General features: G+C 44.8%; 1 protein-coding gene across 11 annotated transcripts in view; it reads right to left on the reverse strand.

The window, feature by feature from the left end:
• The window catches only part of apbb2b (amyloid beta (A4) precursor protein-binding, family B, member 2b), a 106,513-nt gene that overhangs the window by 58,042 nt on the left and 20,894 nt on the right, over positions 1 to 27,577 (reverse strand). For 9 of the 11 annotated variants that reach the window (XM_035425841.1, XM_035425840.1, XM_035425839.1 and 6 more), the window contains exons 3-5: positions 15,114 to 15,229; positions 11,985 to 12,062; positions 10,115 to 10,942 (exon numbers count right to left, since the gene is read on the reverse strand). In XM_035425841.1, the coding sequence (XP_035281732.1) occupies positions 10,115 to 10,942; positions 11,985 to 12,003 (847 nt within the window). In that variant the 5' untranslated portion in view covers positions 12,004 to 12,062; positions 15,114 to 15,229. Of the gene's footprint in view, positions 1 to 1,101; positions 1,241 to 10,114; positions 10,943 to 11,984; positions 12,063 to 15,113; positions 15,230 to 19,486; positions 19,577 to 27,577 lie in introns of those variants that run through there. The other 2 variants (XM_035425833.1, XM_035425842.1) reach the window with 2 other exon arrangements.

Below are 27,577 nucleotides of genomic sequence, written 5' to 3' on the forward strand. Positions count from 1 at the left end.
CGGGGGGGGGGGGCAGGGGAGCGGCGGCCGGGTTGCCGAGGCACTCCCGGCCGGTGCAGACGCACGGCCGCCCATATTTCACGCCCCGGCCCTCGTCAGGGAGATTAAATCGTTGCCGGGGGAAGGCGGCGCAATAACGTTGGCGCGGCCAGCGGTGACGGCGTCTCCGGGGAAACGATTCAATTAGCGAGCGAGAGGCCCAAGAGCAGAAGAGCAGGTCGGCAGAGAGCGCGCCCACGGTACTGCGGGGGTGTCGAGGCGGCCGGTAGGGAGACAGGAAGTGACACGCCGCGCAATCTGCCCGGTGTTTCACATGCAGATGCACACATATTAAGATACCACATACACATGCAACTACACTGACAAATACATACGTGTACATGCCCTGTACACATATATGTTTACACAAACGTTGCAGTGTAAGTGCAAGCAAACACATGCATACATATATACAAGTGTACAGACACACAACCTCAGAAGTACTGAAATACAGACGTGTGCATGAAAGGCAGCACAGTTCACATAAAATGCAAACAAACACACGCGCTAAGACACACTCTGACACCCACAGGCTCACAAATCGACAGGGAAGCGCAGATAAACGCACACGCGTGCTCAGTACGAACACACACACGCGTGCAAACACACACACACACACACGTGCAAACGCACATAGGCTCAATGATTAAAGCAGAAACAGACTGGCACGGAGGTTCTGCTATGGTACATCAGCAGCGTATTGCTATCCGCAGTCTGATTTCGTGAGAGAGAGCCGTCGGATTGCGTACCCCCGATCCGTCAGTCGCGAGCCGCGATCCGCGCTTCTCCGCAGTGTATAACGGGGTGCGCGGGGGGGGTGGGCCTGCCGTATTTCACGGCCGTAATCCTGTCTCCTTACTGGTATACCCACCGGACAGCTGCACCAATCACAGAGCTTGGGGCAGTCTGTTTGCATCCTGTCAGGAAAAAGAGGCAAACTTTTCCTTTCCCTCCCTCCCTCCCTCCCTCCCTCTCTGTCCCCCCTCCCCCCTCCCTCTCCCCTCGCATCAGCGTGACTGTGCATGCACACTGGGAGAAAAACGGCGGACGCAAAGCACCTACCCTCGTAATTGACAATGACAATCGCCAGCATGTAGTCTTTCCCCAGCATCATGACCGCGACCGTCACGCACCGTCAGCGGCGACCGGACTAAGAAACGGCGTCCGCTGAGAAAAACGCGAAGCGCCCTCGAGGCGTCTTATTGGCTCCGTTCTGGGAGCCGCGAGCGCGAGCGAACGCGAGAATAGCACCCTGCCAGACTTCCTGTCTGAGGGGAGGGGGGGGACAGACTCATCGCTGAGAAGTGCTAAGCGGCAAAAGGGAAATGGCCAGTCGCATTCCCCTCGTGGCATGCTCCGTTGTCGTAGCAACGCAGCGATCTGGCAGTGCGGCCTGGCACAAGGTCACATGACCTCTGCCAGGAAAGAGGTGGAGTGGTGAGAGAGAGCGAAAGAAAGAAAGAAAGGGAGGGAGGGGAGGGAGAAAGCATGACTCAGAAGAGGAGGAGAGCAATCATGTAGCTTCAAGATAAGGAATATACAAACAAACACACACACACACACACACTCATAAAATCATATAGCCTACTATTCACCCACGTATTCTATATTAAAACAAAACACAAACACATAGATAAATGCAGACATAACCTCTCTCTCTCACATATACACGAACACAGATAACAATAAAGGTGAGAGCAGTCCCTGGGTAGCTCTCCCTCCTCTCCCGATTGCACAGAGAGCTAGTCCCTGGGGTCATTAGCAGGGGCAGAACAGAGAGACCGCTCTGGCATCTGACTTCACTGCAGAACGTTCAGCGTTAAATAACTCCATCGCATTCAGACTCATGTACACTGTTAGGGATGAAGTGATACTGGATACTTTAATGCACTGCAATGAATATGACTACAATGAATACGGTCTGAAAAAAAAAAAAATCCATAAAATTCTTATGCCATGAAATCTCACACCACTGCGACAATCATTATAGCTTTAAAGAACACATAGTGCTCTTTTCTGAAAATTCAAGTAAGTCAGATTAGAAGAATGTGAAAATTGTTCAGTTGGATGTAGCAAGCACACACCATGAAAAGCATGCCTTAAAACAGATGGCTAAATATTGTTATGTCCAAACAAACATGTTCCCTGGGTTTTATTTCCTTGCGGTGCCATAAGTACATTTCTGTTTTGCCTCCTGTAACTAAGGACCACTCGGTTCAGCATTAGCCTTGGCAGTGAGGCACCTTTGTTAACAGTATGTGAATGCAGGCTTGTGGTTACACGGCAGTGTGAGAACCGCAGCGCCTGACCCAGAACAGTACGAAAGCACACAGAGGGAAAGGCCTAACGCAAACACAGACGCGCATCCTAGCCAGCCGCCAGCTGCGGAGCCTCTCTCTCTCGAGACTCGCTCTGCGCTGTCATCTCATCAATAAAAATCACGCAAACTGACACAGACAACAACCAAGGCCCTTACTGCTCGGTGACTGATCACCCAGCGCTGGATTAAACAACCGTGAAAAAGGAGGCTCGGTTGTTTCGAAGCATGCGTGGTAAAACGGCAGTACAACCCCAAAGTTGTCATCTACAACATGCACAGTTCCCAAAAGAGTAGACTAGCACTGCACGCCCATCAGACGATACCGTTAATACATATTTGAAATTGGAAGGCTGGCACTTCAATTAAGTCCATACTTGGGGGGAAAACAGGCCAGTGGGAGTTCACTGCAGGAAATTTTATGAACCACCAACTCAAATTTATCAGGATGCTACCGGCTCTCGGGCTAATTGCGTTCATAGCCCTGAAAGTGCAGATTAGAGGGCGAGCTTCAGTGAGTCTGAGATTAGTGTTTACACTGAGAGTCTGTGAAACCGTTTATTGGGGTCCCAGCGCAAAATCACAGCTCTGTGTAGCCTGCAGCGCTCTACGGCTAGCATCCCGCACAGCACACACAGAAAAACCACAGAATAATGGCCATAAAGTAAATATTTAATGATTCTGCCTGCAAGCAGTTCTTTCCATTCATGTTTTAGACATGTTATTTCAGGGAAATTCCCTATACTAGCATCTTTGGGCTTGAGTGAGCAAGTATGTGTGACTCTGTGTGTGTGTGTGTGTGTGTGTGTGAGTGTGCGCGTGTGTGCGTAACACATAGAGAGTGAGAGAGAATGAGATACAGGTGTGTGTATGAAAAAAAGACAGAGAGAGAGAGGTAGCACGACACATAATATACATTGTATGAGTGTGTAATGCATAAGTGTGTATTGGAACACCTTGGCGACCGGGGGAAGGTCTTATAAAGTCAGGAAACTTGCCGCAGGTGCACTTGATAAACCCGGACTGCACACCGCACGCAGCAGCGAAACAGAGGGCTGAGGAGAGGCAGAGAACACAGTGTCTGTTTAATGAAAAAGAGAAATTTACACGGCTTGTCACTTCCACAACGGCCAGAGGAGACAAACACCCAAAGCTGAGTCATCAATTGTGCGTTGCTCTTGAAAAATATGACAGCTCCATTTTGTCCTGGGGGAGGGCAAACTCATTTCCCGGTTTATTTCACAAAAGATTTAGGCCTCTGTGTCCACTTACGCTTTCCTGTATCCTTTTGTTTGTACCTCGACGGTGTCCTTGCTCATTCAGACCATCTTGTGTTTATAATGCCCACTGCACAAGAAAATGGACTGTTTTCCTCTCCCTCCCTCCCTCTCTCTCTCTCCCTCCCTCCGTCCGTCTCACGCTTTCTCTCTCTTGCATTCTGTCCCTCTCTCAGCCTATTAGTACCCAGAATGCAACGCATTATAGTGTCTCCAGAACGCTCCACGATATGACTTTCCACGTCATAATGCGGCAGGCTTTAATCAAGTCTACCAGCCTTCCCCCAGAAGCCAAGGGAACACTTCTCTCAAACTCGATCTCCTCCACTGCATTACAGAGCAGTCTGCAGGCCACTGCCACAAGCTAACGAAGAGGTGAACGCTACGTCCCATCACAGAAACGTTCATAGGAAACACGTGAATTGCATATAAGAACAGTGACTACAGAGAAGTGATGCTACGTTAGCATGTGTGCGCATGCGTCTGTGATGGCAAATGTTTAATGCAGGCACAAAAAATGTGGACAATTTAAAAATGCTCCACCTGCTTCACATTTGCTATCACTCATGCAAGCACCAGGACAGAACCAATCCATTCATTATAACTCATGGGACAGTGATATGCAGTAAGCACTGACCAATCTAATGCAGCAGACCTGCAAAGGCTTCACAAGGGAAGTAGTTACTAATGTTGTTAATAACCTGTTGAGTCAACATCGTATGGAAACCATACCTTGAGACAGATGGAGACTGCACAGCTTGCAACGGGTAAAACACCTTCCATATGAAATAGCCGAAACGAGCCTCATTCATCCCGTGTGTGTGTGTGTGTGTGTGTGTGTGTGTGTGCGTGTGTGACTAAGCCCAAACATGCACTCACACACGTGTTACCTATGTAAATCACCCGCACACACAAAAACCTGGGGATACGTGACAGGGACAAATGGCATGACTCACAGGAACAGTACCCAACCTGTCATTCACAAAAAAAAACCACAGTAGCTACTTTGAAACAGAAGCAACAACTGAATTTGTGTTATAAAAAACGTATATTCATAAACTACAGGAATGTTTTATATTACCGTGGAACAAAGCCATGGTGGTTTCTAACATAATTTTTAACAAAACACAGTAGCTCTAGTGTTATATAGTACAAATATCTGACTCGGGTTAGTTTTCTCAGAATGGGACTTTGTAATTCAGGAACTAGGATTAGATTTTGTATGCAAGCTTCACTACGGTAAATGTATTGGTCGCATGTACTGGACCGAAACATGGTTTTCCATGTTGTCTACAGCAGGACATTTTACTTAAAATTAAATGTCGAGAATGAAAGTTATATTGCTTGACGCTGGATTTCCGCTCTATTCTACAGAAAAAAAAATGGCTAGCTGTTGCCATTTCTGAAAAATAAATGAAATGCTTCATGTCATTTTGTAATCATACTGCAGTGTTACTCTCTGATCAAGCTGCTCAGTGTTAAAGACATTTCCTTCACATAATTTGATGCTCAACCTAAACTTACTGATTTGCGCTTGTTTTCTGTCCCAACTCATTTCACATGATTTTTTTCCCTGTTTGACAAGTTTCAACAGCGTAGACTGGGGGATATTCAGAGACTCAGAGCGCCTTCGCTTTTTATTTTCAAACCGTCATAATGTTCAAGCAGAAACATTTTTGTCAGCATAAAGAGTCCTTCTTTTAGCCGCCTTGCTGAGTAACGGCCTTATGTTGTGCGATCTTGTTTGAATAAATATTTTATGCGAGTCCTCGTGATATTGGGTTATATGCAACAGGAAGCATATAAATCAAATGAGCTTTTTATTAGATCATGTATTATGTCTAAGGGAAAAAAGAAACTCCCTGACATTAATGTATTTTGACTCAGTTCCTACATTGTTTTTGTGCGCTCAGCAGTCTCCTCGTCCTTTCTGGAGACTCATGAGGTAGTCCTATTCTTCTGTGATTGATTGACAGTCGTGGACAGGCGATCACTCTGCAGGGAAATGTATGGTAACCTTTCACGTGAATGAGCACACACACACGCACGCACGCATACACACACAGACACACACATACACACACACACACACGCACACACAGACAGAGACACGCACACACACACGCACTCTTGCACACACACATATCCTAAAGCTACCTCTCCAATCTGTACATCTCCCTTTTGACTCACGTATCAGGAGCTCTGATTATGAGTCACCTTTGGGCCCTGAAAGAATGGCCCTGGCTGCCCAGTGATCCCCTCCTTCTTGTGCTCAGTATCAGCCAAAGGAGAATGGACTCCTCATCTATAGCTATGGTACTCCAGAGATTTCTTCCCACAGGGATGTCGTGCTACTGTTTGAGTGCTTTTTTTCTTCCCCCTTTTTCAACCTGACTTACTGTTGTTGTGTGTGTGTGTGTGTGTGTGTGTGTGTCTATTCCCCATTTTCCTGTAAAGCGTCTTTGTGACAGTGTCTCTCTAAAAAGCACTACTCAAATAAAACCAAATTGAATTTAACTAAAATGCTATCACCAGTTCTCAATGAGCATCCCTGTAATATTTAGGAAGCGTATGCAGGCCTGGAACAGATTTAGTAACCAAGTTAGGTTGATCTTAAGCGAGGGACATTCAAACTATATTACCGCTTGCTAATCTTAACCAAATAGCCTATCTCAACAAAAAAAAGAAATTCTAGCCATAATCATCAGCCTTCAAGAATTCAGGCCAGTGAGCAGTCAGCTAGGTTTGGAGGATGATATACTACTGTGGTCATACTCTCAACAGAATACCCACAATAGCATTCGCTTAGCGTCTGTGGGGGACGTGGAATGAATTAGCTTATGGCCGATGCTCATCTGCCTCGGTTTTACAGGAACAGTGCACACTGCCCTACTCATAAAGCAGATAAACTTGACCCCGCGACCGCGTTTCTCATTATTGAAACAGAAAACCGTGGGCCATTTGAAATGATAGTAATGTTTTATGAATAATCCCTGCAGGCGTGGTAAAGGCGAGCCCATAAAGACCAGACGTTTCACAGTCAGGCTGTTGCGATCCGGAGACAAGAGGGTCCTCAAATCCATCGCACCGCAGGATGTCCACACGAAGGTATCTACAGGGCAAAAACCCACTGCTTATTTCATTCATTCATTTAAATGGGGTTTAAGGCTGTGCCAGTGGTTTTCCCTTGCCCTTGAAAAAGTCCTGATTTGAACTTCATATCTGAAAAATGTTTTGTGGGAAAAGAAAATGTAGCCTACATATATCAAAAGTAGACCTCAGGGAAGTGAAGTTATGGTAATATTTATCCTGCGTGCAGTACATCTGATTCTAGCTTCTAATTCATTTTCTGGGACCGCAAAAAAATACATATATATTCAAAACGCACCCCTAGGGGAAGTGTTCGGTTGGACATTGCATTCACAGGCCTGTCAGTGACACTTTATGATTCTGATTTATAAATGTTAGGTACACCGAGTACAAACACATTCCCTGAGTTTTATTTTCTTATAGAACTCCCCGGAGAGCCTTTAAATAATCCCCCTGGATTGTCAGAGTCAGGCGACTCGGGCCTGAGATGAATTGCGCCGTTCGGAACAAGACGCTGGCCTCCTGAGACCGCGACATCCCTGTGATCATTAAAATTGACCCCTTAGTATTACTGCACTTCAAAGACCAGTCAGCAGTCATGTGACACAACCCCCTCACAGCCAACCAATCAAGCTCCTTTTTACTGTACCTAATGGAATATAGGGTGTGATTCTGACATCTATTAGGTTGTCTATACATCTTGGTAGCACAACCATATGCATGGAAAGCCAAAGAACATACTCTTCAGTCCAGAGAAGAGTATATCATCACAAGCCAAATGGTCAGGTTTTTTTTTTTCCAGAATTCTATTCAACAATCAATTGGATACACATGTCCAAAGCAGCAGGTAGGATTAGGTTTGCAAGTAAAACACGGTTGGCTTTAAGGATTACTTGCAAGAAAGCCTCCTCTTGGTCAGTTATTATTTTAAACCTTTCCCTGAGAGTAATTCTGCAGGTGGTATGTATGGAACAAGAATGGGAATTCTCGCTACACATCTGGCTGAGGTCAGACTACCCCCATACTACAGATTACACAGCTGGGAAGGACATTTATATTACACATACAGGCACGTGGGTGCCCCCCCCCCCCCCACACACACACACACACACACACAGCTACAGAATAACTGATGGAAAAGCAATCCCTGCAAGCTTTTATAGAGATCATTAAAAATCTCCTCTCCAGTTAACCCAAATGTATTTGAAGCAGATCTCTCAGTGGAACAGAACAAAAAGGACCTTAAAGGAGAACCGCTAAGTGTATTAATATTTCAAACCAAGAATTCTGGGAAACATTTGTGAATATAGTGCAATTGCAATGCTTAATAAAGCACTAAAAACAATAATGCACTTACAAAAAAAGTGCATGTTGCTTTTGAGTATAACATTAATACATATTACATCATACTACTAAATCTTTGGAAGAAGGCCAGCGTTTCTGATTTGAAAGTTTCATATTGTATTATTAATCTGGCCACCCCTTAATCATCAGTTTAATACCATGTTTACTAAAATGACTTAAAATTAATATAGTCTAATAATCAAATATGTATTTTTCATGATGGCTACTGCAGTTAGTAATAAATCATTTAGGAATCATAATTGCACTATATTTGAAAGTGTTACTGAATTCTGTATTCCATTAACAATGGATAGGGGACCTAGGGCACTTCACTTAAAATGATCTTCCCATACAATGATCAATTCCATTGGAAGTAAAATTGAAATTGAATTTTTAAAGCAAGTATTAAGCATAGGAAAATTAACCTTTGGGGAAACATAATCCTGCACATAGACGGTACTACTTTCACAGTACATTTTCAAAATCTGTGAGGCTTCATGTCAACTGCAAAAGCAATTTTAGAAGCACTGGGGGAAAATATATATATGTTTGCTGTACTCCGTTCCTTAAGCATGGCTGTGAATGCTTAAAAGGAGTTTCGTCTGAGGAAAGAATCACGGAGCATGTGGGGTAGCACCGAAAACTGCACCACATGTAATTCATGAAAGTAACAAAGAATTATTTTCCAGAACGTCTCTGCCGCAGCCTGTCAGCCACTGCGAGAGAGGGCACCAATCCCCAAGAGTGGTTTTAATCAGGATGAAGGATAGTGATGCAAGACATACTGTAAAAACTCATTTACACCGTACCCACAGATTCTTCAAACCTAATGCTCATAACGGGTCTCCAATGATGTTCACACATTGATTTTGTGACGACCGTAACTAATTTGTATCCAGCATTGATTGGGAGGTGCCGCTTACCAGAACAGGTACACAACCCTAATGGAACATTCTCACCTACGCCGAACTGCTGTTTACGGAGCGGTTCTCTAACGAAGAAGTGGGGAAATGGAGAGAGGTGGAAAAAGAGAGGAGAAGGATGAGGAAGTCCAGAAAAAACATGAGGAAAAAAATTAGATAGGAGAATGGGAGGAGGAGGAGGGAGGAGGTGAAGAAAGAGCTAGAAGAGAAAGGCCTGTATGATACAGCCAAAGAGGAGAAATACGAGGAAGAGAGGCAAAAAGGGGAGGACGACAAGGGAATGGAAGAATAAGGAGGGGATAAAAAAAGCAAAAGAGGCGAAAGAAACATGAAGAGGATGACAAGGTGAAATAGGCGAGGAGGCACATGGTATATCTGTCGAGGACCTCCCTGTACAAGACATATGGAGGTCTGTCCAAGAAGCTCTAGTTCTGGATCAGGCTACTGGGCTCAGGCCAGGAAATACCTGCCTGGCCCCACAAGCACTGTTCACTAAAGCCGGAGTCACTGAGTCCTGGGGCTACAATGTAATATCCAGAGAACGACTTTGGAGGCTTTAGTGGAGCTTTAAGTGTGTTATTTTTCTCTACCGGGCCGAATCACCCACGGCTGACCCATAGGCAACCAAAACAAAGTATCAAATGCCACCCAACCTCAGAAGCTCAGAGAAAATAACCCACATAATTCTGCAGACTTCACAACCAAGTTCAGCCTTTCGAGGCACACAACTTAACCCGCATGGAACTGGGGGGTAGGAGTTTTAACCTCCACCTTAACATGGGCTGTGAGTGTTTGTAACATACGAATATATTTTGTTTCATTTTAATCAATTCAAAACACTAGAAGCCATGTATGTGTAAATAAGATAAACCTCTACATAAAAGCAGCAACTTAGAGAGATTCAAGATTAGACCTGAGTGTCCTCTATTGTACACAGTATCTGGCACTGTTTCAAGGCTGGTCTGCAGAGCATACAGGCGTAAAGAAGGAAGAACGTCTAGACAGTAGGCAAAGTTATGAGTATAGATGGGCAAAGCGGAGGTCTGAGCTCATCATTAAATATATGAAGGTTTTTTGTGTGAAAGTCTCCAATACTGCAGGAATACAGAGGGCGGGTTGATTACCTGCTTCCTCAGGGGACACAGGGGAGGCGCTGTCCTGGGACAGGGTGGTCCAGCTGGAGTCCTCATCGCTGGGGGCCAGGCTCTGGATTCGGTTGAGGGCGCAGTCCGTTTTGGCCCCGTTCCTGGGCCGGTCCTTCTTGGTCTCGGGGCTGGAGGAAGAGGAGGCGGCGGACAGCGGGGGGGCGTAGCCGGGACTGGGCTGCTTGGGCGGAGTCGGGGGCGGGCGGTGCGTCTCGTCCCCAGCCAGCAGCGGCAAGGCGGGGTCGTCCTCCTTGGGCGGGTCGGGGGGGTCGGAGGCGTAGTAGTCCAGGAGGCTCTTGCTCCTCGGCGGCGGGGCCTTGGTCTCCTTCCCCTCCGGCTTCTCGGGGACGTTGTTGCACCCGTCGCTCTCGTCCTCGCCGCCGTCCGTCGGGTCCACGGTGGTCACGTTCTTGTTGAGGTCATTCTGCTCCGCCGCCTTGCGGAGCTGGTTGGCGCCGTTCTTGGCCAGTTTGGGGTTGGCGGAAGAGGCGGAGGAGGAGGAGGAGGAGGTGGAGGAGGTGGAAGAGGGGGCGCCGGCCGGCAGCAGCGGCTCCCCCAGCCCCATGGCGCTCTGGATGTTGGTCAGGGCGTATTTCTTGCGACACTTGGGCGGGGTGGCTGAGCCGCGCAGCTCACTGGCACCCTGCTTGATGACATCGCAGTTCAGCAGCTGGTTGTGGGAGGAGCGCAGGCTGAGGGAGGTGGGCGGGGTGGGCAGGGGGCTGCCGCGATTGGCTACGTCCGGTCCAGGGGAGGTGCTGTGGGACTGCGGTACGCACACTGACATCATGATGGAGGAGGAGTCAACTGAAAAGGAGAAGGTTTCAGAAAGAGTGAACACCTGTGACCACTTACACACTGTGGACATCTTTTATAACTCTACAAAAAACAACTGAGACCAGGGATGGACTAAAACTGATTCTAACAGAGAGTTTTCCAACATAAAAACTAAATAAAATCGAAATTTATTTGCATAGCGCATTGTATAAACAACTGTCACAATATGCTTCACAGTAAACCCTGGCCTAAACCCCCACAAGAGCAAGCCAAGGGCGATGGTGGCAAGGAACCAGACTTAAAATCCATAAAGCACAGGGTAACGGTTACTAAGTATGCCGAGCATTTCACAAGGCCTCTTTAGGGCTAAGCATTGATCTCATTCTACTGTCTCTCCTACTGAAGCTGAAAAATGTTTCTTATCAGTCGGTGGTTTGAGGCTACAAAAAAAGCAAATGCTGTAATCCAATTAACACAGCAATTAAGCCTTTTGCATCATGAACTTACACATGAAAAGATGCAATTTGTATTATTCATTGGCTGGAGAAGAAAAAAGTTTCACAGGGAATACACTGAACAAATCCTTTGAAAACCACTGGTTTGATCATACTCTCAAATTCAGCCATGCTTCAGAAAAAGCGGTAGACAAGCAGCCTGCGTTCTGGTTCTGTCCAAGTTCAAACCCATTACTACTGCTAGTGTTCCACTCATTTAACAACTTGAACCGAATACGCGAAAAACCTCAGTGTAGATGGACAGATCCCCTGCTCAGACAGCACTAAGGATGAATGTGCTAGAATGTGCTATGCAATGGTAAACGCATTTACGAATTTGATGATCACTCTGTCTTCCACCCATTTGCATTAACATTACATCTTTGAGACACCACAGCATTGTTTAAAAAAACGTAACACCTGGTGCAGTGTTTTTGTTCCTCTGATAAGTGAGTGGGTCTTATTACATTACATTTGCATTACGTTTATTTGGCAGACACTTTTATCCAAAGTACAATGAGTGCATACCGAAGGTCATTGGAACAACTCTTATGTTCAATGGAGGGGATGAGACTCACCTGGAAGCACTTCAGACATGAACCACCGGAGGAGACGTCAGCAGGCCAAAGCACGAGAGGCGGGCAATAATTACAAATCTGAAAAGAAGGGAATATTTTTCCCAAAGAAGGACCAAATCATTCCGGACCAAATCAACAAGAAATGAGAGTATATCAGCACAGGGCATGAATCACTCAGTAGGTACCAAATCTGTACTTACTGGCGGTCTCCATAAATTAGTTCCACAGTACAGATGAAAAAAAAAACATTTATAATCTAACTTATGCAGCTAAACCTGTTGACATGCATGAGGAAAATGGAGTGGAAGGTAGAAAATGGAACAAAAAAATGGAAAAGACACTTAGTTCTAAGAAAGAGACTAATTTGTCATTAAGCCAATCTACATCAATTTGCATATACAAACACATCAATACTTCTATCCGCTTGCAGCCTTCAATAGGTAGCAGGGCTCAAAGGTGTTTATTCAAATAAATGAGATTTTTAATCATGATTTATTGCCTTACTTAATGGCTTCTACTCACACAGGAGTCATAAAAGTGTATTTCTGTTCTCTGAGTACTCATTTGGATGGGAAAAAACAGGGCAAAATGTACTAGGGAATAAGTAAGAGATTTATAAGAGGTGTCAGGTTGGGGAAACAAATTAGACTCCCTGCTATCTTAACAAATTGGGTCTTCTTCTTGCTTATATTTACCTTGAGAGCACTTTAGAATTAAGTTGTGAGCCGGAGATCTCAAAATGTAAGAGAGAAAAGAGAAATGGACCGTGTTGCAGTGTTTGCACTGATAACCCCAAAGACAATCTTCTCAATCAGTTAAGCTGTGTGAAGGGACACATCCACATAGCCTCTGTCATTATTATTAGCTAACAGAGTAAAATAACCTATCCAGGTTCTCAAATAAAGCAAAGAATGCTAGTGAAAACAAATTTCCCTATAGGTACGATCCCTTTTAAATTATCCAAACACCAGGGTGCATGTATTTTAGCTGCTGGAATGGTCAACTCAAGAGAAATATGAACGTAACTATTGTTGTTCTGATATGAAATAAGCTCTCTATTATTCATTGGTGTAACACAAAATATATTTCACAGCAACAGAAAAGTTCTCCACAACAAGTATGCTAGGCCTGCGTTTAACAATATGACCATGGAAGGAGATGAAAAAAAAATTCTAAAGAAAGTCTGGAGTACATTTAAGAAGCTGCAGATCTCATCTCTCATAAGTCTTTGTCATAATGGTCTGTGGCACTCTGCCTATTAAAAGTAGGCCAGTCCTTCACAAGTCCATTCATAATGAGCATCCTCCGAAACTGTTTATGTCTGCAAAGCCAGACCTGTCTCCGGACACTTCCTCTCGTCCCCATCCAGCTGAATCGTACAGGAAGATAACTGTGGGGAGTTTATTCAACCTCATTTCAACCACAGTTCCACTAATATAACAGCAGACTTAACAGCAGGCATAAAACATCAATAGTGACCATACTGCAAACGGTTTTGAGAACGTGTGGGGAAGAAAACTTTCATTTTTTGAATGAGTGTCGTTAGGGTGGCACTTACAACTGTGTTATGAACCTGTTGCGCATCGAAACTGAAATACCATGTCAAGTTTATTAAATATTAATGAATGCCAGGGTATAAAAAAAAGCTCACGCAGGATCTTCGGGATGGGTCATATATCTCACCGTGGTGGAGATAAACTTTTCACCTCTCAAGATACGCGAATCAAAAAACGAAAACCCTGGCACAGACCAAAGGGAGCAACTACTGTTCTCTTTCAAACTGATGCACCTGTCTTCCACCACGGAACAAAAAAAATCTCCAAGGTGCATGAGACTGATCAGAGCGCTCGCTATGTACCGTCTCCTTGTTTGATCTGCACCAGGAGAAGAGCCAAGCGCTGACAAGTGCTTTCATCTCCCTGCTAATCTCTCCTTCTTCATCCAACACATAGCATCTCATCCACCTGCTGCTCCCCACAGAGTGTTGAAGACAGCGGAGAAAAAAGGCGGCTTTTTGAGGCCTTAAATTTAACGGCAACCCAAATATGCTATGTTTGCCAAAGAATGCAAGAGGGGGTCTGTTCTGAAGCACAGGCCTGAGCGTAAGTTCAGACAGAGTTTGAGATGCTGTTCAACACATTAAAATTGTGAGCCTCCATCCTCTTCACAGCAGTTCCTTGCATAGTGGCAGAAGAAGTCGCCCTGAATTTCACGTGCTTTGGAAAACATAAATGGCAACATTTTAAATGAAACTGAACTTTATGAGGCCTTCATAAAACATTCACTCCCTTTTAAAACCAAGGATCACTACGTTATGAAGCAGTTAAAATCAAATGTTGCACGTTACAGCAGCTGTCATAGGGGCCTTCCAGTTAGCTCAGAAAGGCACTCATCGTAAGACCATTAACTATACAACTATTAAACTATACAAAAATGATAAGCCAAGATCTTGTGATTACATAGCCCCAAGAGTCACGTTGCTTTTCCCTGTAACCTCCCCTTTAAATTCTTTGAAACAAATGATGTGGAGCCAAAGTGAATTTTAATGACGGCACAATAAATCGCGCCCACCCCCCACCCACCTAATGATTTAATAGCTCAATTAATCTGAAGGGACAGTCCGTGTAACCCCTGTTCTAAATTACTGTACCAATATTTCTCGTTTATCATTCTTTTTATTCTTTCCATACCATTTAAACTCATACTGTACTAAGTATGTTGATTTGAGTCATGTTTGAATGTCTGTACTTTGTATTGTAACTCTTTTGCACCTTTTCCAATGCTATCACCTCACAAGTAGGAGGGGCAAACAGTAGTTAGGTGGTATAGCAAGAATACTTGAGTACAGAGATAGATAAAAATGAATACAGAGATAGACATTTTCCTCTCCAGTCTAAATATGTCACTCACCATACCAAATTCATATTGATATACGATGTACTATTGTCTGGTAGTCACCAGTTTCTGTTTCAAATCTCCGGACACAAGCAAAAGTTGCAACCATTCTCTCACCAATGCAAAATATGGTGCATCCAAAATCTTTGGAGAAACATTCTCACTCCAAAAGTTTCAGTATATAGAGGCACAGCAACCAGGCTGAGGAAGCAGAGGACCATGTCCTGTACATACCTGAGTTATCAAAGGGATACAGTTCTCCAGGGTGGCGTCTGCCCATATTGGGAACTTCAGTACATCACAATCCCTCCCGCCACTGTGGTCCTTACAAAGGGGGGTGCTTCCTCTTTCTGACAGGAAAAAACACATAAACTCTCTTTAATGAGTAAAACAGAACAGAGGAGGAGATTTCGACTAACGGCAGCAGCTTTCTCATTAAAATGGAAATTAGGTGACCAACGGGAACGAATAAAAAGACATCAATTATTCAGCTTTTCATTAATGCCCATGCGTAAGTGCAGTGGGTAGGGTGTTGGACTCAAATTGAAATGCACTCTCGAGTGCCATACTTTAGCCCAAACCTCTGCAGAAACCAAAGTGTAATGAGAACCGCAGTGGCTAGATGGGAAACTTTCAATATGTGGCCACCCTTGGTGGATGACCTGATAGCCACCTGTATCAAAAGTGCCATGTTATTACCAGGTTGGTGCACTTTTGACAATATAACATAAATATGTAATGTGTGTAATACACTGTAATGCCGGTTCATAGCAGCCGACCAATTGCAGGAAACAAATATATTTTTTTAGAGTTGGGGAAGGTGGACAACTCAAGAAGTCATCTTTTAGTAAAACAGCTACAAGAAAGAATAACAGACCAGGTTACCAGCCAAAGAATATGAACTCGATGAATCACAATAAATATTTCATAAATAAATGTGCCTCACTGACCACCATGTACGCCGTGATACCAGCAGGAATATCCGCATGGTTCGGAAGGAACAGAGAGGAGAAAAACCATGTAAAAACTACAGTGAAATCCATGCAGAAGCAGCTAAGTTATAGACCCATCGTAAGGAAGCCTATTGGGAGTCTGTGGCGCTGGCCTTCGATGTAGAGACCAGGGAATTGATAGCACATACAGTAAAGGGGAATGGCCCGTAGAACACTCGTGACAGCTTTAATCCAAAGCCATATATATTTGCTCGCAATTGATAAAAGAAAGCGTGAAAAAAAAGTATTAGGAACCTCCGTGGTCTTGACCTCGTGACCTGCAAATTGACGTGCTTTTTCAGTGGAAATGCAATTTCTGTCAGGCTGAAACAACATGGATGAAGACAGGCTGAATCCACCATTGAAATTAAAGAACAAATAAAAAGGACAACCCAAAACATTATGGGGCGTACGCATAATATACAGCTGCAGTTGTACAAGTTAAATTAGTAGTGATTTGCTGTCATATTACGGAGGGATGTTTTACCCTCGGTCTACGCTTAGATGATCAGAAGACCAACACGATGAAAGCCATATTGATGAAGGCGGAGCTTCAAATCGTAATTCTAAAATTCAGAAACGCAGGAAATGGCTGCTGGCCCGTTTTCCCCATGCTAGCAAGAGCCTTCACAAGGCTGCCTCCCATCCAAGTACACAGACCAGATATACAGATTCACAAATCTGATCCTGATCCTCAAATCTGATGCTGGATTTAAAAGTTAGCTTCTTGCATTTGAAGTGGTAAAATTAGAAAGAGGAAAGAACAATATTAGAAGCAAGTTACGAATTATGATCAACACTTTCTGACAAGAAACGTCATGCAATACAAGTTGGTTATATTGCAACAATTCCGAAAATACATTAAAACATATCCAAAATGAACAATAGGATTTCAGTCAGGTGATTATTTTATGTAGAAAAAGAATACGGGAGGCCAACAGTCTGAACCCAGCCACAATTTAGCCTTCATGAATTTCCCCACGAAGAATGACCTTCTTCTTAAAATCTCTGAAAACAACAGCTGCGGCCTCTGTATCATTTTGTCTACCCAACAAATCCACAAAGAAAAAAACATATTTATGCAAAAAAGAAGGACTCAGGTCATCCACTTATCTCAGAGGGCATCCAAGATGGCCTCCCACTTCCACTGATCTCAGCATTACAGGGTGAACCACTCACATAAGCACTTTTGTATCTCTAAAATCACATTGTCCTCAAAAATGCAAGCTGTGAACATTCGATTGACCGGACCTTTCTATTCTCTTATGAAGGGCAATCTTTCAAGGAGCTGTCGTCTGTAAATGAACAGCATACTTGTCACCACGCTGCAAAGACTTAGGGAGTGGTTTGAGGGCGACAGAAACGTGTAGATTGATAAGAATGTTTGGCCATGCCCTGACTATTGCATGGTGTGATACACAGTGGTTTGGTGAGGCATGTAGCGGCACGTTAGCATAGCTATCTGGCACTGCCCACAGCTCTCTAAGCTCAAAAACCCAAGCTTTCTGTGCTGTACACGTGACACAATAATATGATCATCTTGCTCCATCATCCTCCTGCTGTTGTCTCTTCTCTCTCATCCCCAAGCTCTCCTTCTGCTAACCCCCCCCGCCCACCGCACCCACCTACAACAGATATGCTGCAGTCGGGAAAGTTACCAAGCTAATCCGATAGCATCGACATCTACGAAAAGCAAATCAATGAATTTTGCTCACATTATTCACATAAGAATTAACTGCACGGCCATAATGGGAAATACACAGTAACTTTCTTGAGAACTGAGGTTAAATAGTTTTGCAGACTGTCGTGACCCGTTGTCCCACAGACACTAAAAGCTATGCAGGACTGTGTGTACTGTCTCTGTTTACCAAGAGGGGGAGGGCTGCAGGTCCCAGGGGAGACGTGGGGTTTATGAAATTGCTTCCATCATCTTTTTTCATTATTATTTTCAAACCTCCCCTACCCCCCCTGTCCCTTCTCCCTCGCCTCCCCCTAATCGTTTTGGCTCCTCTTCATATTGAAAACCCCTGAAAATAGCCCCTGGGAGCGGGCGCTGGCCGTCCCGCAACGCCGACTCAGGCGGGGCGGGCTCTCAGATCGCGCTCTCTGCGGTCCGGGACGTCCTGCGGCTGGTCTGCAGTGGGGATTTTAATTCCGAGCACACTGAATTCCCCCCACCCCCCACCCCACCCGTTTCTGTACAGTTAATATGTATGAGACATTAATCAACTTGTCACGAAAACCCTAGCAGTCGGGACGTATAGAGACCCTAAGCTAAAGGGAGTTGAACCCAGCTCCTCCTGTAAACCAAAGTCCTCTGGAGCTGCCCTGCCGACTTTGTCACCCGGTTGCCTGTCTGTCACAAACCTTTCCGGCTCCATCATGCAATCAGCACAGTATACTGGCCAAGTAAAAATAAGTGCCATGTTTGATAACTGCACAGGTAAGAGTGTGTAGCAAGATGTATTGAAATTCTAGAGGTAAGTGTGTACAGCACAATGTGGTGAAACTGCATAGGTAAGTACAGAGAACTCCAACAGGATAGTGTGTATAGTACAGGGTGCCAAATTGCACAGATAAGCATGCATGTTGTTCTGAAAGCACACAGATATGTGAGTATGTCATATGAAACTCTACAGGTGAGCATGTACAACATACTGAAATCTTGCAGGTAAAGCTGTACACTACAACATTCTAAAACTGTTCACAGGGAAGTATGCACAAAGCATTCAATCTCACAGGTACGCAAGTCTGTACAGTATGTGCTGAAACTGCACAGGTAAACATGTATGTTGTGCTGAGACCACATCGGCACGCATGTACAACGTGCTGAAACCCCACAGGTATTTATGTACTGTATGATGAAATCTCACAGGTAAAGTTGCACAGAACAACATTCTGATATTGCAGATGTAAGTGAGAACAATGCACTGAAATCGCACAGGGAAGTATGCAGCATTTGAAGAAACCTAATAGCCAATAAGATATGCATAAACCATACGACATTGCTGGAGTCATCTTTCACACTGTACAATAATCATCACATCACCACCGATGCATAGCCAGTCCAGCAGTGGTTTAATTGCACACAGACATTAACACAGGGCCTAAACATAAAATGATCCACTCCTCTTCCTCCTCCTCCTCCACCTACTCTACCTCCACCTACTCCTCCTCCATCTCAACCTCGTCGTCTCCCTCACTCCCCAAAGACAGTTCCATTTCCCCAGTGGGTGTAACAGATGGCGGCAAAACTGAGAGACCCGCACTAGGCCCAAAACCTGACAGCAGTCCCCGGTGGGACCCGGAGGTGCGCGAAGCGCCAACCAACAGACGAGCCTGTTTATTCGGAACAGAGATAGAAAACTACGCAGGACCCAGAGAAGCATACGGGGGGAGGGGGGGAGGGGAGAGAGGGAGAGAAAGATGATACGAGAGAGAGAGAGGGGGAGACAGATAAGGCAAGAGGGCAAGAGCGAGAGAGACGTGCAACTGCACAGCGCGCAGCGAAGAGCGAACGAAGGGCGAGAGAGGAAGAGCACAGCATAGGGAGAGAGATAGAGATACAGAGAGAGAGAGAGGCGGACTGAGAGGATATGGGCAGCTCCCACTCACCTTCTCCTCCGTTTCTGCTGCTGCTACCCCAGCGCGCACGGTGGATGTGAGGAGGGAGGGAAGGTCTGGTCATGTGACTACAACACCAGCGTCATACCAACCAAGGGAGGGAGGGAGGGAGGGAGCGACAGAGAGAGGGACTGGCAGAAAGGAGCACCAGACGCTCCTCGCCTACCGCTCCCGCCACTCTCGCACCGCCACCGAAAAGCGGAGAGCGGCACGGGCAGGAGCAGCTAAGCTCCCGCCGGTTGCTAGCGTAAGACACCGCATACACACCTAAATTAGATCCACCCGGCCACCCAGCCCTTTTTGGCCTTGCTTGCAACCGATGTACTATGAATACTGCATATGCACGTTTTTTGTCATTCACCAGCTTTTACCTGGCTTGTTGCAAGCTTAGTGTGCCATCTTTCTACAGTAACTTGTCGAGACAGAATATATGTTTTTTTTTTGTTTCTTTTTTCCATATGCTGCCAACTGACTGTGCCTGGGTGGTCCCTATCCAATTAGCTGGCTTGCATACGCACGCAACTCTAGCATGTGCTCAAATGTACCCACTTGGTAAATAACAAACAGGAAATTAAGCCGCAGAGCGTATCAGACACTCATTGCACTGGTTAAATTTCAGACTGCATAGTATAGTAAACTCTAGCATTTTATATGCTCAAATATGTCAAAACAACTGCTATACAATAAATGTATTCATTTGCCTAGTGTAAATATCAATGGAAACACACAGTTAGAGATCCATGGTCAAAAATGATCTTGTTTCGACAAAATGAACTCATTAGAAAATTATGTATGTCATAAATGCACTCCAAAAACGAATCTGATTATTAATATTTTATGTTTTTACATTAAATATTAAAATCATTTCTCTCATCAACAAGTTTTCACCTTTATCTAATCACGAATGATTTGCCATATGAATCCTCTATGTACCTGTACAGTTACTGTAATGTTCAAGCACTCATGCACTAATGCTTCATAATACCAAGTTTTTATGTTCAGCAATGCTATTTTTTAAATATGATGTTCAGAAGGACCCTGATGGGCCATGAATTCAGACATGGTAAGCTGTCCCTGCAAGCTCACAATAGCACCTGCAAACTTTGGCTCTTCCATCTCCATGGCAACAGCTCACAGAGACCTGTCACCATGGAGGTGGTCAGGTGAGGGGAAGTGTGTGAGGAACATACACGTGGGAGTTCTCAGCTTCATACTGTAAACAGAGCCCAAACCACCAGCCACACAACTGCGTGGAAATTTCTGGAACTATATATGAAAGTTCTCCAGGGAAAGACATTCCCAAGTGTCAGAAAACCCACAATAACCAAATAACAAAAGGTGTGCACGCATCTGCAGAGGATGAGATATAATTCAAGCACCATAATCCAGTAAATATCTTCTGTCAAGACATTTATAAGATTCAATTCATACATCCTGTGTACAACCGATACATACAGACATAGTTTTTCAAGTTTTCCAAAGCCAAGATAAATAATTAATGCAGCGCAATTCTCCACAGAATAGCATTACATGATGACACAAGGAAAACTGATGACCGTGAGGTTGGATATCAAAATACATATCAGAATAATAGCTGGATCAATTAATAGCAGAATTACACTGCATTCATTCGCCAGAAAACTCAATGGAAACAGTCCTGCTGACGCACGGTGTGAAACAGTCATGTGTTTGCAGTCCTGTATTCAGATAGGCGCTATACCATCCTCCCTCACACTTACTGTGAGCAACCCCAAAAATCTATTACATACATATAAACTGCTGTCAAAATCAGCCAAAACAAAAAGAATTATCCAGTAGCTAACACGGTCGTCATTATATTACTATATGTGTTTACACACGCTCTTATCAGCGGTGGAATATGAACCCAATGTTTAATTTATTACCCACTCACATGATCTGTTATTCACTGAAGCAACTGTGCCACAGCACAAGTTCGAACCAGCAACCACCAGGTTGTCAGACTAAATCAGTGGTTCCTTGTTCCTGCAGATCTACCACCCCATAGGTTTTCATTTCAACCCTAATTTGGCACACCTGCGTCTACTAAATAGCAGCTTGAGGAGATCTTTAGCTGTTGAATGAAGTGCGCTTTGTTAGGATTGGACTGAAAACCTATAAGTCAATAGTTCTTCAGGAACAGGTTTGGGAACCACTGGCCTACATGCACACCAATACACTCTCTAAGATGCCCTTATGCAGCACTTTTCCTCCCTGCTCTCTGTAGGGTTTAACTTAATTATTAAAGATGAAATATTAGTAGTTATTAAGTCATGAGACCCACCAGACAGCAATTCAGTCCTAGTTCATTCTCATTGCACACCTGGTTAAGGTGCCTTTGTCTTTCTTTTACTATGCCCGCCCAAAGCAGCAGTAAAGTCAGTTTTAATCACGCCGTTATCAAATGCAGAGGGCCACGTTTGCAAAGCTCTGTATGAACCACCAAATGTCCTCATGAAACCCCACACTGGCAGCCCACATTAATGAAAACAAAAGCCCAATAAAGCACTTCAAAACTTAATCCCATATCTAAGGCACTGCTTTATGGGCATGCTATGAAAATAAATAACGCTAGACGGTGGCTGATTTCTCCCAACAATACTGTATTTTAAATAAATGGATCCTACAGTGAGAATTATATGCCCCCTACTATTTCATAGTGTAGAAAACAACCACCCTCCTAATTTATAGCACATCTCCCATAGTTCAATAGCTAATAACAACAGTCAGAAATGAAGACAAGACACCAGGGATTAAGACGTATATTTTGGCAGGGCAGATGTGACATAGTAGGGAGCGAGAAGCCGAAGGGGAATTTGGGGAATTCATTTTATCTCTGCGTGGAACTTCGGAGTCGTGGTTGCCAAATTTTGCTACACATCACCAGTTAGCACTGCCTTCTACCAGTTCACATTGTTATGGTGAACATACCACATGCTTCAAGCCCACACTACATCATGATGACAAGCGAATCGTGTTATGTTTGTGGGCGCACGTCGGAAAATCCTAAATTTATTCATTAGGGCACCTGTAAGATCCGCAGCAGAGATGCACAAATCTAGCCCCCGAGGCCAGCAAGTGCTGCTGCTGCTTTTCACTTCTCTAATCAGGGACAGATTTAGACCAGGCGCACCAGGTGAGTGTAATTTCTGACCAATCACGTTCAAACATCAATCAAGTACAAAAAGACAGGAAGCAGTACTACTGGCCCCGAGGGCCAGATTTGAGTATCTGGGATCTAAAGTGAGATCTACAAATGCTAGATGATAGAAATAACAAAGTGAGGAACATCTGCCCTGACATAATTTCGCCTGAATTCCTGACTCCTGAGAACTGAGAACACTTTTACACTGACAAGTAACTGAGAGGGGTGAGGTAGCACGCGTGTAGCACCTGTTCAGAGCCCCCGGCCTAAAATCACTGCATACGCTAGGTACGCATTCCTCCTCCAGATTAATTCTTGCAGACGGAACGTTAAGCATGTAGTGAAGCAAAGCAAAGTCTCTCGGGCGAGAAAAGACTCAAGTGGCCTCTGTCTCATCATGTTAAAATACAGTTAAACTGACACTTCCACAGACCAATAAAATACTATGCGGTGTTGATTTATCACAAGCTGTTATTGCGCATAAAATCACAAAGGTATTAAGCTATGCCATTTTGCCTTTTTTTCCACCATTTGCAAAGTCGACATTTCTCACCCACTCGAAGCGATGGTTCTGACACCCGTCCCGCGGAAAGGCCATTCTGTTTGTTTAGTTTTTTGTACCTGTCATTCCAGCGACAAAGTAGTTTTGACAGGTGCACAACGCAGCCAATCAAGCGGCTTCACCTATACAGGTGACCACAGCGAATACAGCAGGCAACCCAGTGGGTGGCAACAGCTCTGCTTCTGCCACCCGTTGCGCCAGCAATTACACACCTGAGGGGACTTCTGGGAGCATCTTTAATGAAAGAGCTTTCATACGTACATACAGTATACAGTACATATACAGAGAAACAGAAGTGCTCGCTGCTTTAAAAATCTACAGAATTTTTTTCTGTTTACTGGCAATTATCCAGACTGACACTTGCTAAGCGACATAACCGCATTGTGGCTGAGGACCTGCAGCAACACACCAGCATGTACATACAAGCACAAAGTATTCCTCTGTAAGAGCACTCTTCTCCCAGCAGAAACACTGTTCAGCAGACCTGTTTCCCTTATCTGTACTCTGGGTCCCCTATCTTCACTGATTCTCATTACAGACATTGTGTTTTTGCAGGAAGCTTGTTGCACAATGGTGCATGATTTCCACGCATGATGCCCACTTATGCAGCAAGATATTTGCTGAGGTCATGCAGGTTATGCGCTTTGTTAGGAGTATGTGATCATGTAGCTCACGGGATTAATTCTGACAGCTTCCATTTTCAAGTCAAGTTTTCCGACCAACGCGCTACATCGAAACAGGGTACCCACAGCAGGAGCTCTGGTTCAGTCCCTGCGGATGCATCCCGTATTTGAACAGACACAAATGCTCACAAGGTGTAGGCCTCAGAGATAAGAGACCAAACAATGGAATGAGAGCAACCTGGGAAATGTCCTCTCAGCCAAGAATCATTAACCAGGCATGACAGATTCTCGGTCCTCCTTCACGCAGCTGTGGAAACAGACCCCTTCTTTCATTCTTTCCCACCATTTTGGTAGCCAGCTATGCTGCCTGTAAGATAGGACCAGTAGCAGGCGTTTGAAAATTTTCACTTCTATTTTTAGGTTCTGAATTGAAAATTGTTCGGTTTGCAAAAAGAAGAAGCAAACCAAATAAATATAGGTATAGCAAATTGAAGAAAAAAAATTAGGTTTATTCCACAGAGCCTTTCTCCCCCCAGTGTTGTCAAATAACTGTGGCATGCAGAATCATAATGAGAATATTCTACAAGGCTTCCGGGGACAGTGAATCTGGAGCCAGTGTTGCGGGGCACAGCAAGCAGAGCCGGCTCAAGCTGGGAGACGCCTCGGGCTGTGGGGAGGGAGGTCAAAGACACATATCACCGAGAACTCGCTAACCTGGAAAGGAAACAATAAAACAGGAGGCTGGACGTCTGCCTCCGCCACGGCCAGTAAAGACCAAATGAAAGGCAAACCTAATTAGCAGAGGTGTTTGTTGTTTTCCGAGCGCGTGCTGACCCCAGCTCTGGGTGAAGGTCTTCCGTGAGCTCTGACACGCCCAGCTGCGAGCGTTTGGAAACTGAAGGATTACGGGACCGCCATTGTTACGGGTGGTGTTGCTGACTTACCTAATGACCCGAAAACAAAAATGGAGGCGGTCGCTGGAGCCGCGAAACAGAAATGGCTCGGATTAATCGTCAACAACACTGCTGTCAGTTCTGAGGGCCACGTTGCCTGCATATTTCTGTGGCTTCCTTTCAATTGGAAGGACGTGTGCAACATGAAAACAAGATCGTTAGTCAATTAACGACTTCAATGAGTCACTTGATTGCTGAGACATACCAAAAAGAGACCGCAGTCCTACAGGGATGGAGTCTGGCACCGACACCCCTGATCAACATTAATGCAATGTAAACATTTATAAGATAACACAGGGCCGGGTGGCTGACGTTGCAGAAAGCAGACACTTGTTTTTATTGATAGGAAACCATACCCATCTGCAGCTTCTTAATGTACACATGTAAAGGTGTGGGTTCATCAAGGAACACTGTGCCTCTTTAAAACGGGTGATTGACCAATAATGCTCCACAATCACCCAAGCTTATCAATCATTGGCAAGATGGCCTTCTCCCTATCACAACAGAGCATGCGCATGACAACCACAATCAAGTGATAGTATTCTTGAGAATGCTCCATTAGCACCCGTCTTCACAGGAACTCTTCTTACTTAACCACGCAGGGGTAAGGCTTTCTTTATAAAATGTATTCTGACATCTCTTTGTTACTGATAGGTTATCTCTGTTATTATTAATCAGTCTCTTTCCTGTACCAGTGCAGTTTGGACAGGAGTGAAATACCATTGTTCCATTAATGCGGAAATAAAACAGTTTCCCTCTAAGAGTGCTGTCACTAGCCTCTTTAAAACCCAAAGAACCGTTCTTGGTTTACTTTACCACTCTGGTGTTTGTTTAATCCGATGACCACAAGACCAGGCCATAATATAAGGCCTTCCTTTCTGTGGTCAGGAATGGTGAGTGTGGCAATGAGTAGCCAACCACATGTGCCTGCCGGTTTAACACAAAAACAATGACTAATGCAGCAGCAACGAGCAAAGTAAAGTGTTTTATGACGAAATTCTACTGCCTTTCTAAAACACTTAAACACACTACGTTTGTGATTCCCTGCTTCCTGGAACCCAAATAATGGATAACAATTTTGGGGAAGTTGCTCCACCGTGAACAGAGCACTTTATCTTCAAATCTATTCAAGTTCAGATTTAGTTCAGCTTCATTCTCTAAGCACATGCTGCAATGTATGAACATACTATAGAAAAAAATACAAAAAATCTGTTTCACTTATCTGTCAGAACCCTGTACTACTGGGGTGCTTATTAAGAGGAATACATTTCTGCTCAGATTCCAGAACGCTGTCCAAACAACAGAGAGGCTATATTTACAAGCTGCTACTTGTCCAGTATGAGCAATGCCAGCTCTGTTACCGTGGTGACATGAACCATCGCTCTCTGTGTTAAGGCCATGTCCTCACTGCCAATCAGGGCACTTCCCTCTCGCGTTGGGCAGGATGAATCACACTCGCTTGGCAAATTTGCAAGATGACAAACGGGACCCCCCCCCTTGCACCTGACAAACCGGTCCCAGTGTCACACACTCCGTTAAAACCTCCATGCTAACGAAATTTTCCATCATGCGGTGCGGTCGAGGGTTGAGGGTTCCAAACCCGAGGAACTCGCTCCGCGGTCAGCGACCGCCGAAAAGCTAGCAGCTCGCCCAGAATAAAAACCTTCCCGCCGTACATTTCACACTTCAACAAACCCATTCGGTAATGCTAATGTCACGTGTAATTTTGAAACAGAATTTTTCAATTACCGACCCGCGCAAAAACATTAACGAGGACTTCCTCCTTCAAAACCCCTGGTTCTGGAGGACTGCAGTGCCTCGCGGGCTTCTGTTCCAGCCAGACACCTGAAAACCGCCAGATCCAGCCGCTTGATTTAACTTAATTGGACAAATTCAACCTCCTCGGCCAGCGAGAGGAGAGGGGCCAAGTCATTTGAAACGCAGCTAGAAAAAAAACCTGCAGGAGCCATAAAAAAGGACTGCAATGCTGCACTACGGTGGCACATAAAGAGAAATAAAACAGCGTGTCATGGCGTCAGTTTCACCGAATACGCCGTGAATGCGTTATAAAGCAGGGGGGACGTCCGATCGGCTATTTTCAGCTCCTCCGCCTGCACTCTCCCTCCAATTAGGGTACGGTACTCCGGATTGCATACGGCACCCTCCGTCTCCTTCTGTCAGTAATGATGAATGGGGGAAAAAAAGAGTAGAACACGAGACCTGACCTATATATGCAAATCCTAAATTCGGGTCGGTCACGTGAGAGCTCTCTGAGGAACAGACACGAGCAGTCACAAGGTAGGAGTACAACTTTTTTTTTTTTTTCTCCAACCAAAAACCAAACAACTGTTAAAACAACAGTCTTTGACCAAGAATGAATGCCTTGGTTCTCTGGCTGAGCGGGTCCTCTCAGTCAAGTCACAGTATTTCACCTGAACGTAATGCAAATGCTTTGCACGGCAGCCAGTTCCAAATCTGGAATCTGAACCCGATTTATGTTCACCACCACCTCCTCCACCCCCCCCCTCCCCTCAACCCCACCACCCCCAAAAGAAAACATGCAGAGAAAATGGCTTACAGCTGGCTGGCCCCTGTGTCTCCAAAACCGGGTCTCCACGGAAAACCGTTTCAGCCAAGCCTGCCAAACCATTAATTTAGCATAACCGTATCATAAAAGAGAAGCAATGTTGTACCCCTTTACAAAATACTGAGTTCCTTCAGTCCACAGCAAAGCACAGGCTATGCTGACATGGAGCGTTACAGGACACGGCAGCACAGATA

The sequence above is a fragment of the Anguilla anguilla genome, chromosome 7, assembly GCF_013347855.1.
Source record: "Anguilla anguilla isolate fAngAng1 chromosome 7, fAngAng1.pri, whole genome shotgun sequence".
In the NCBI taxonomy this organism is placed as follows: domain Eukaryota; kingdom Metazoa; phylum Chordata; class Actinopteri; order Anguilliformes; family Anguillidae; genus Anguilla; species Anguilla anguilla.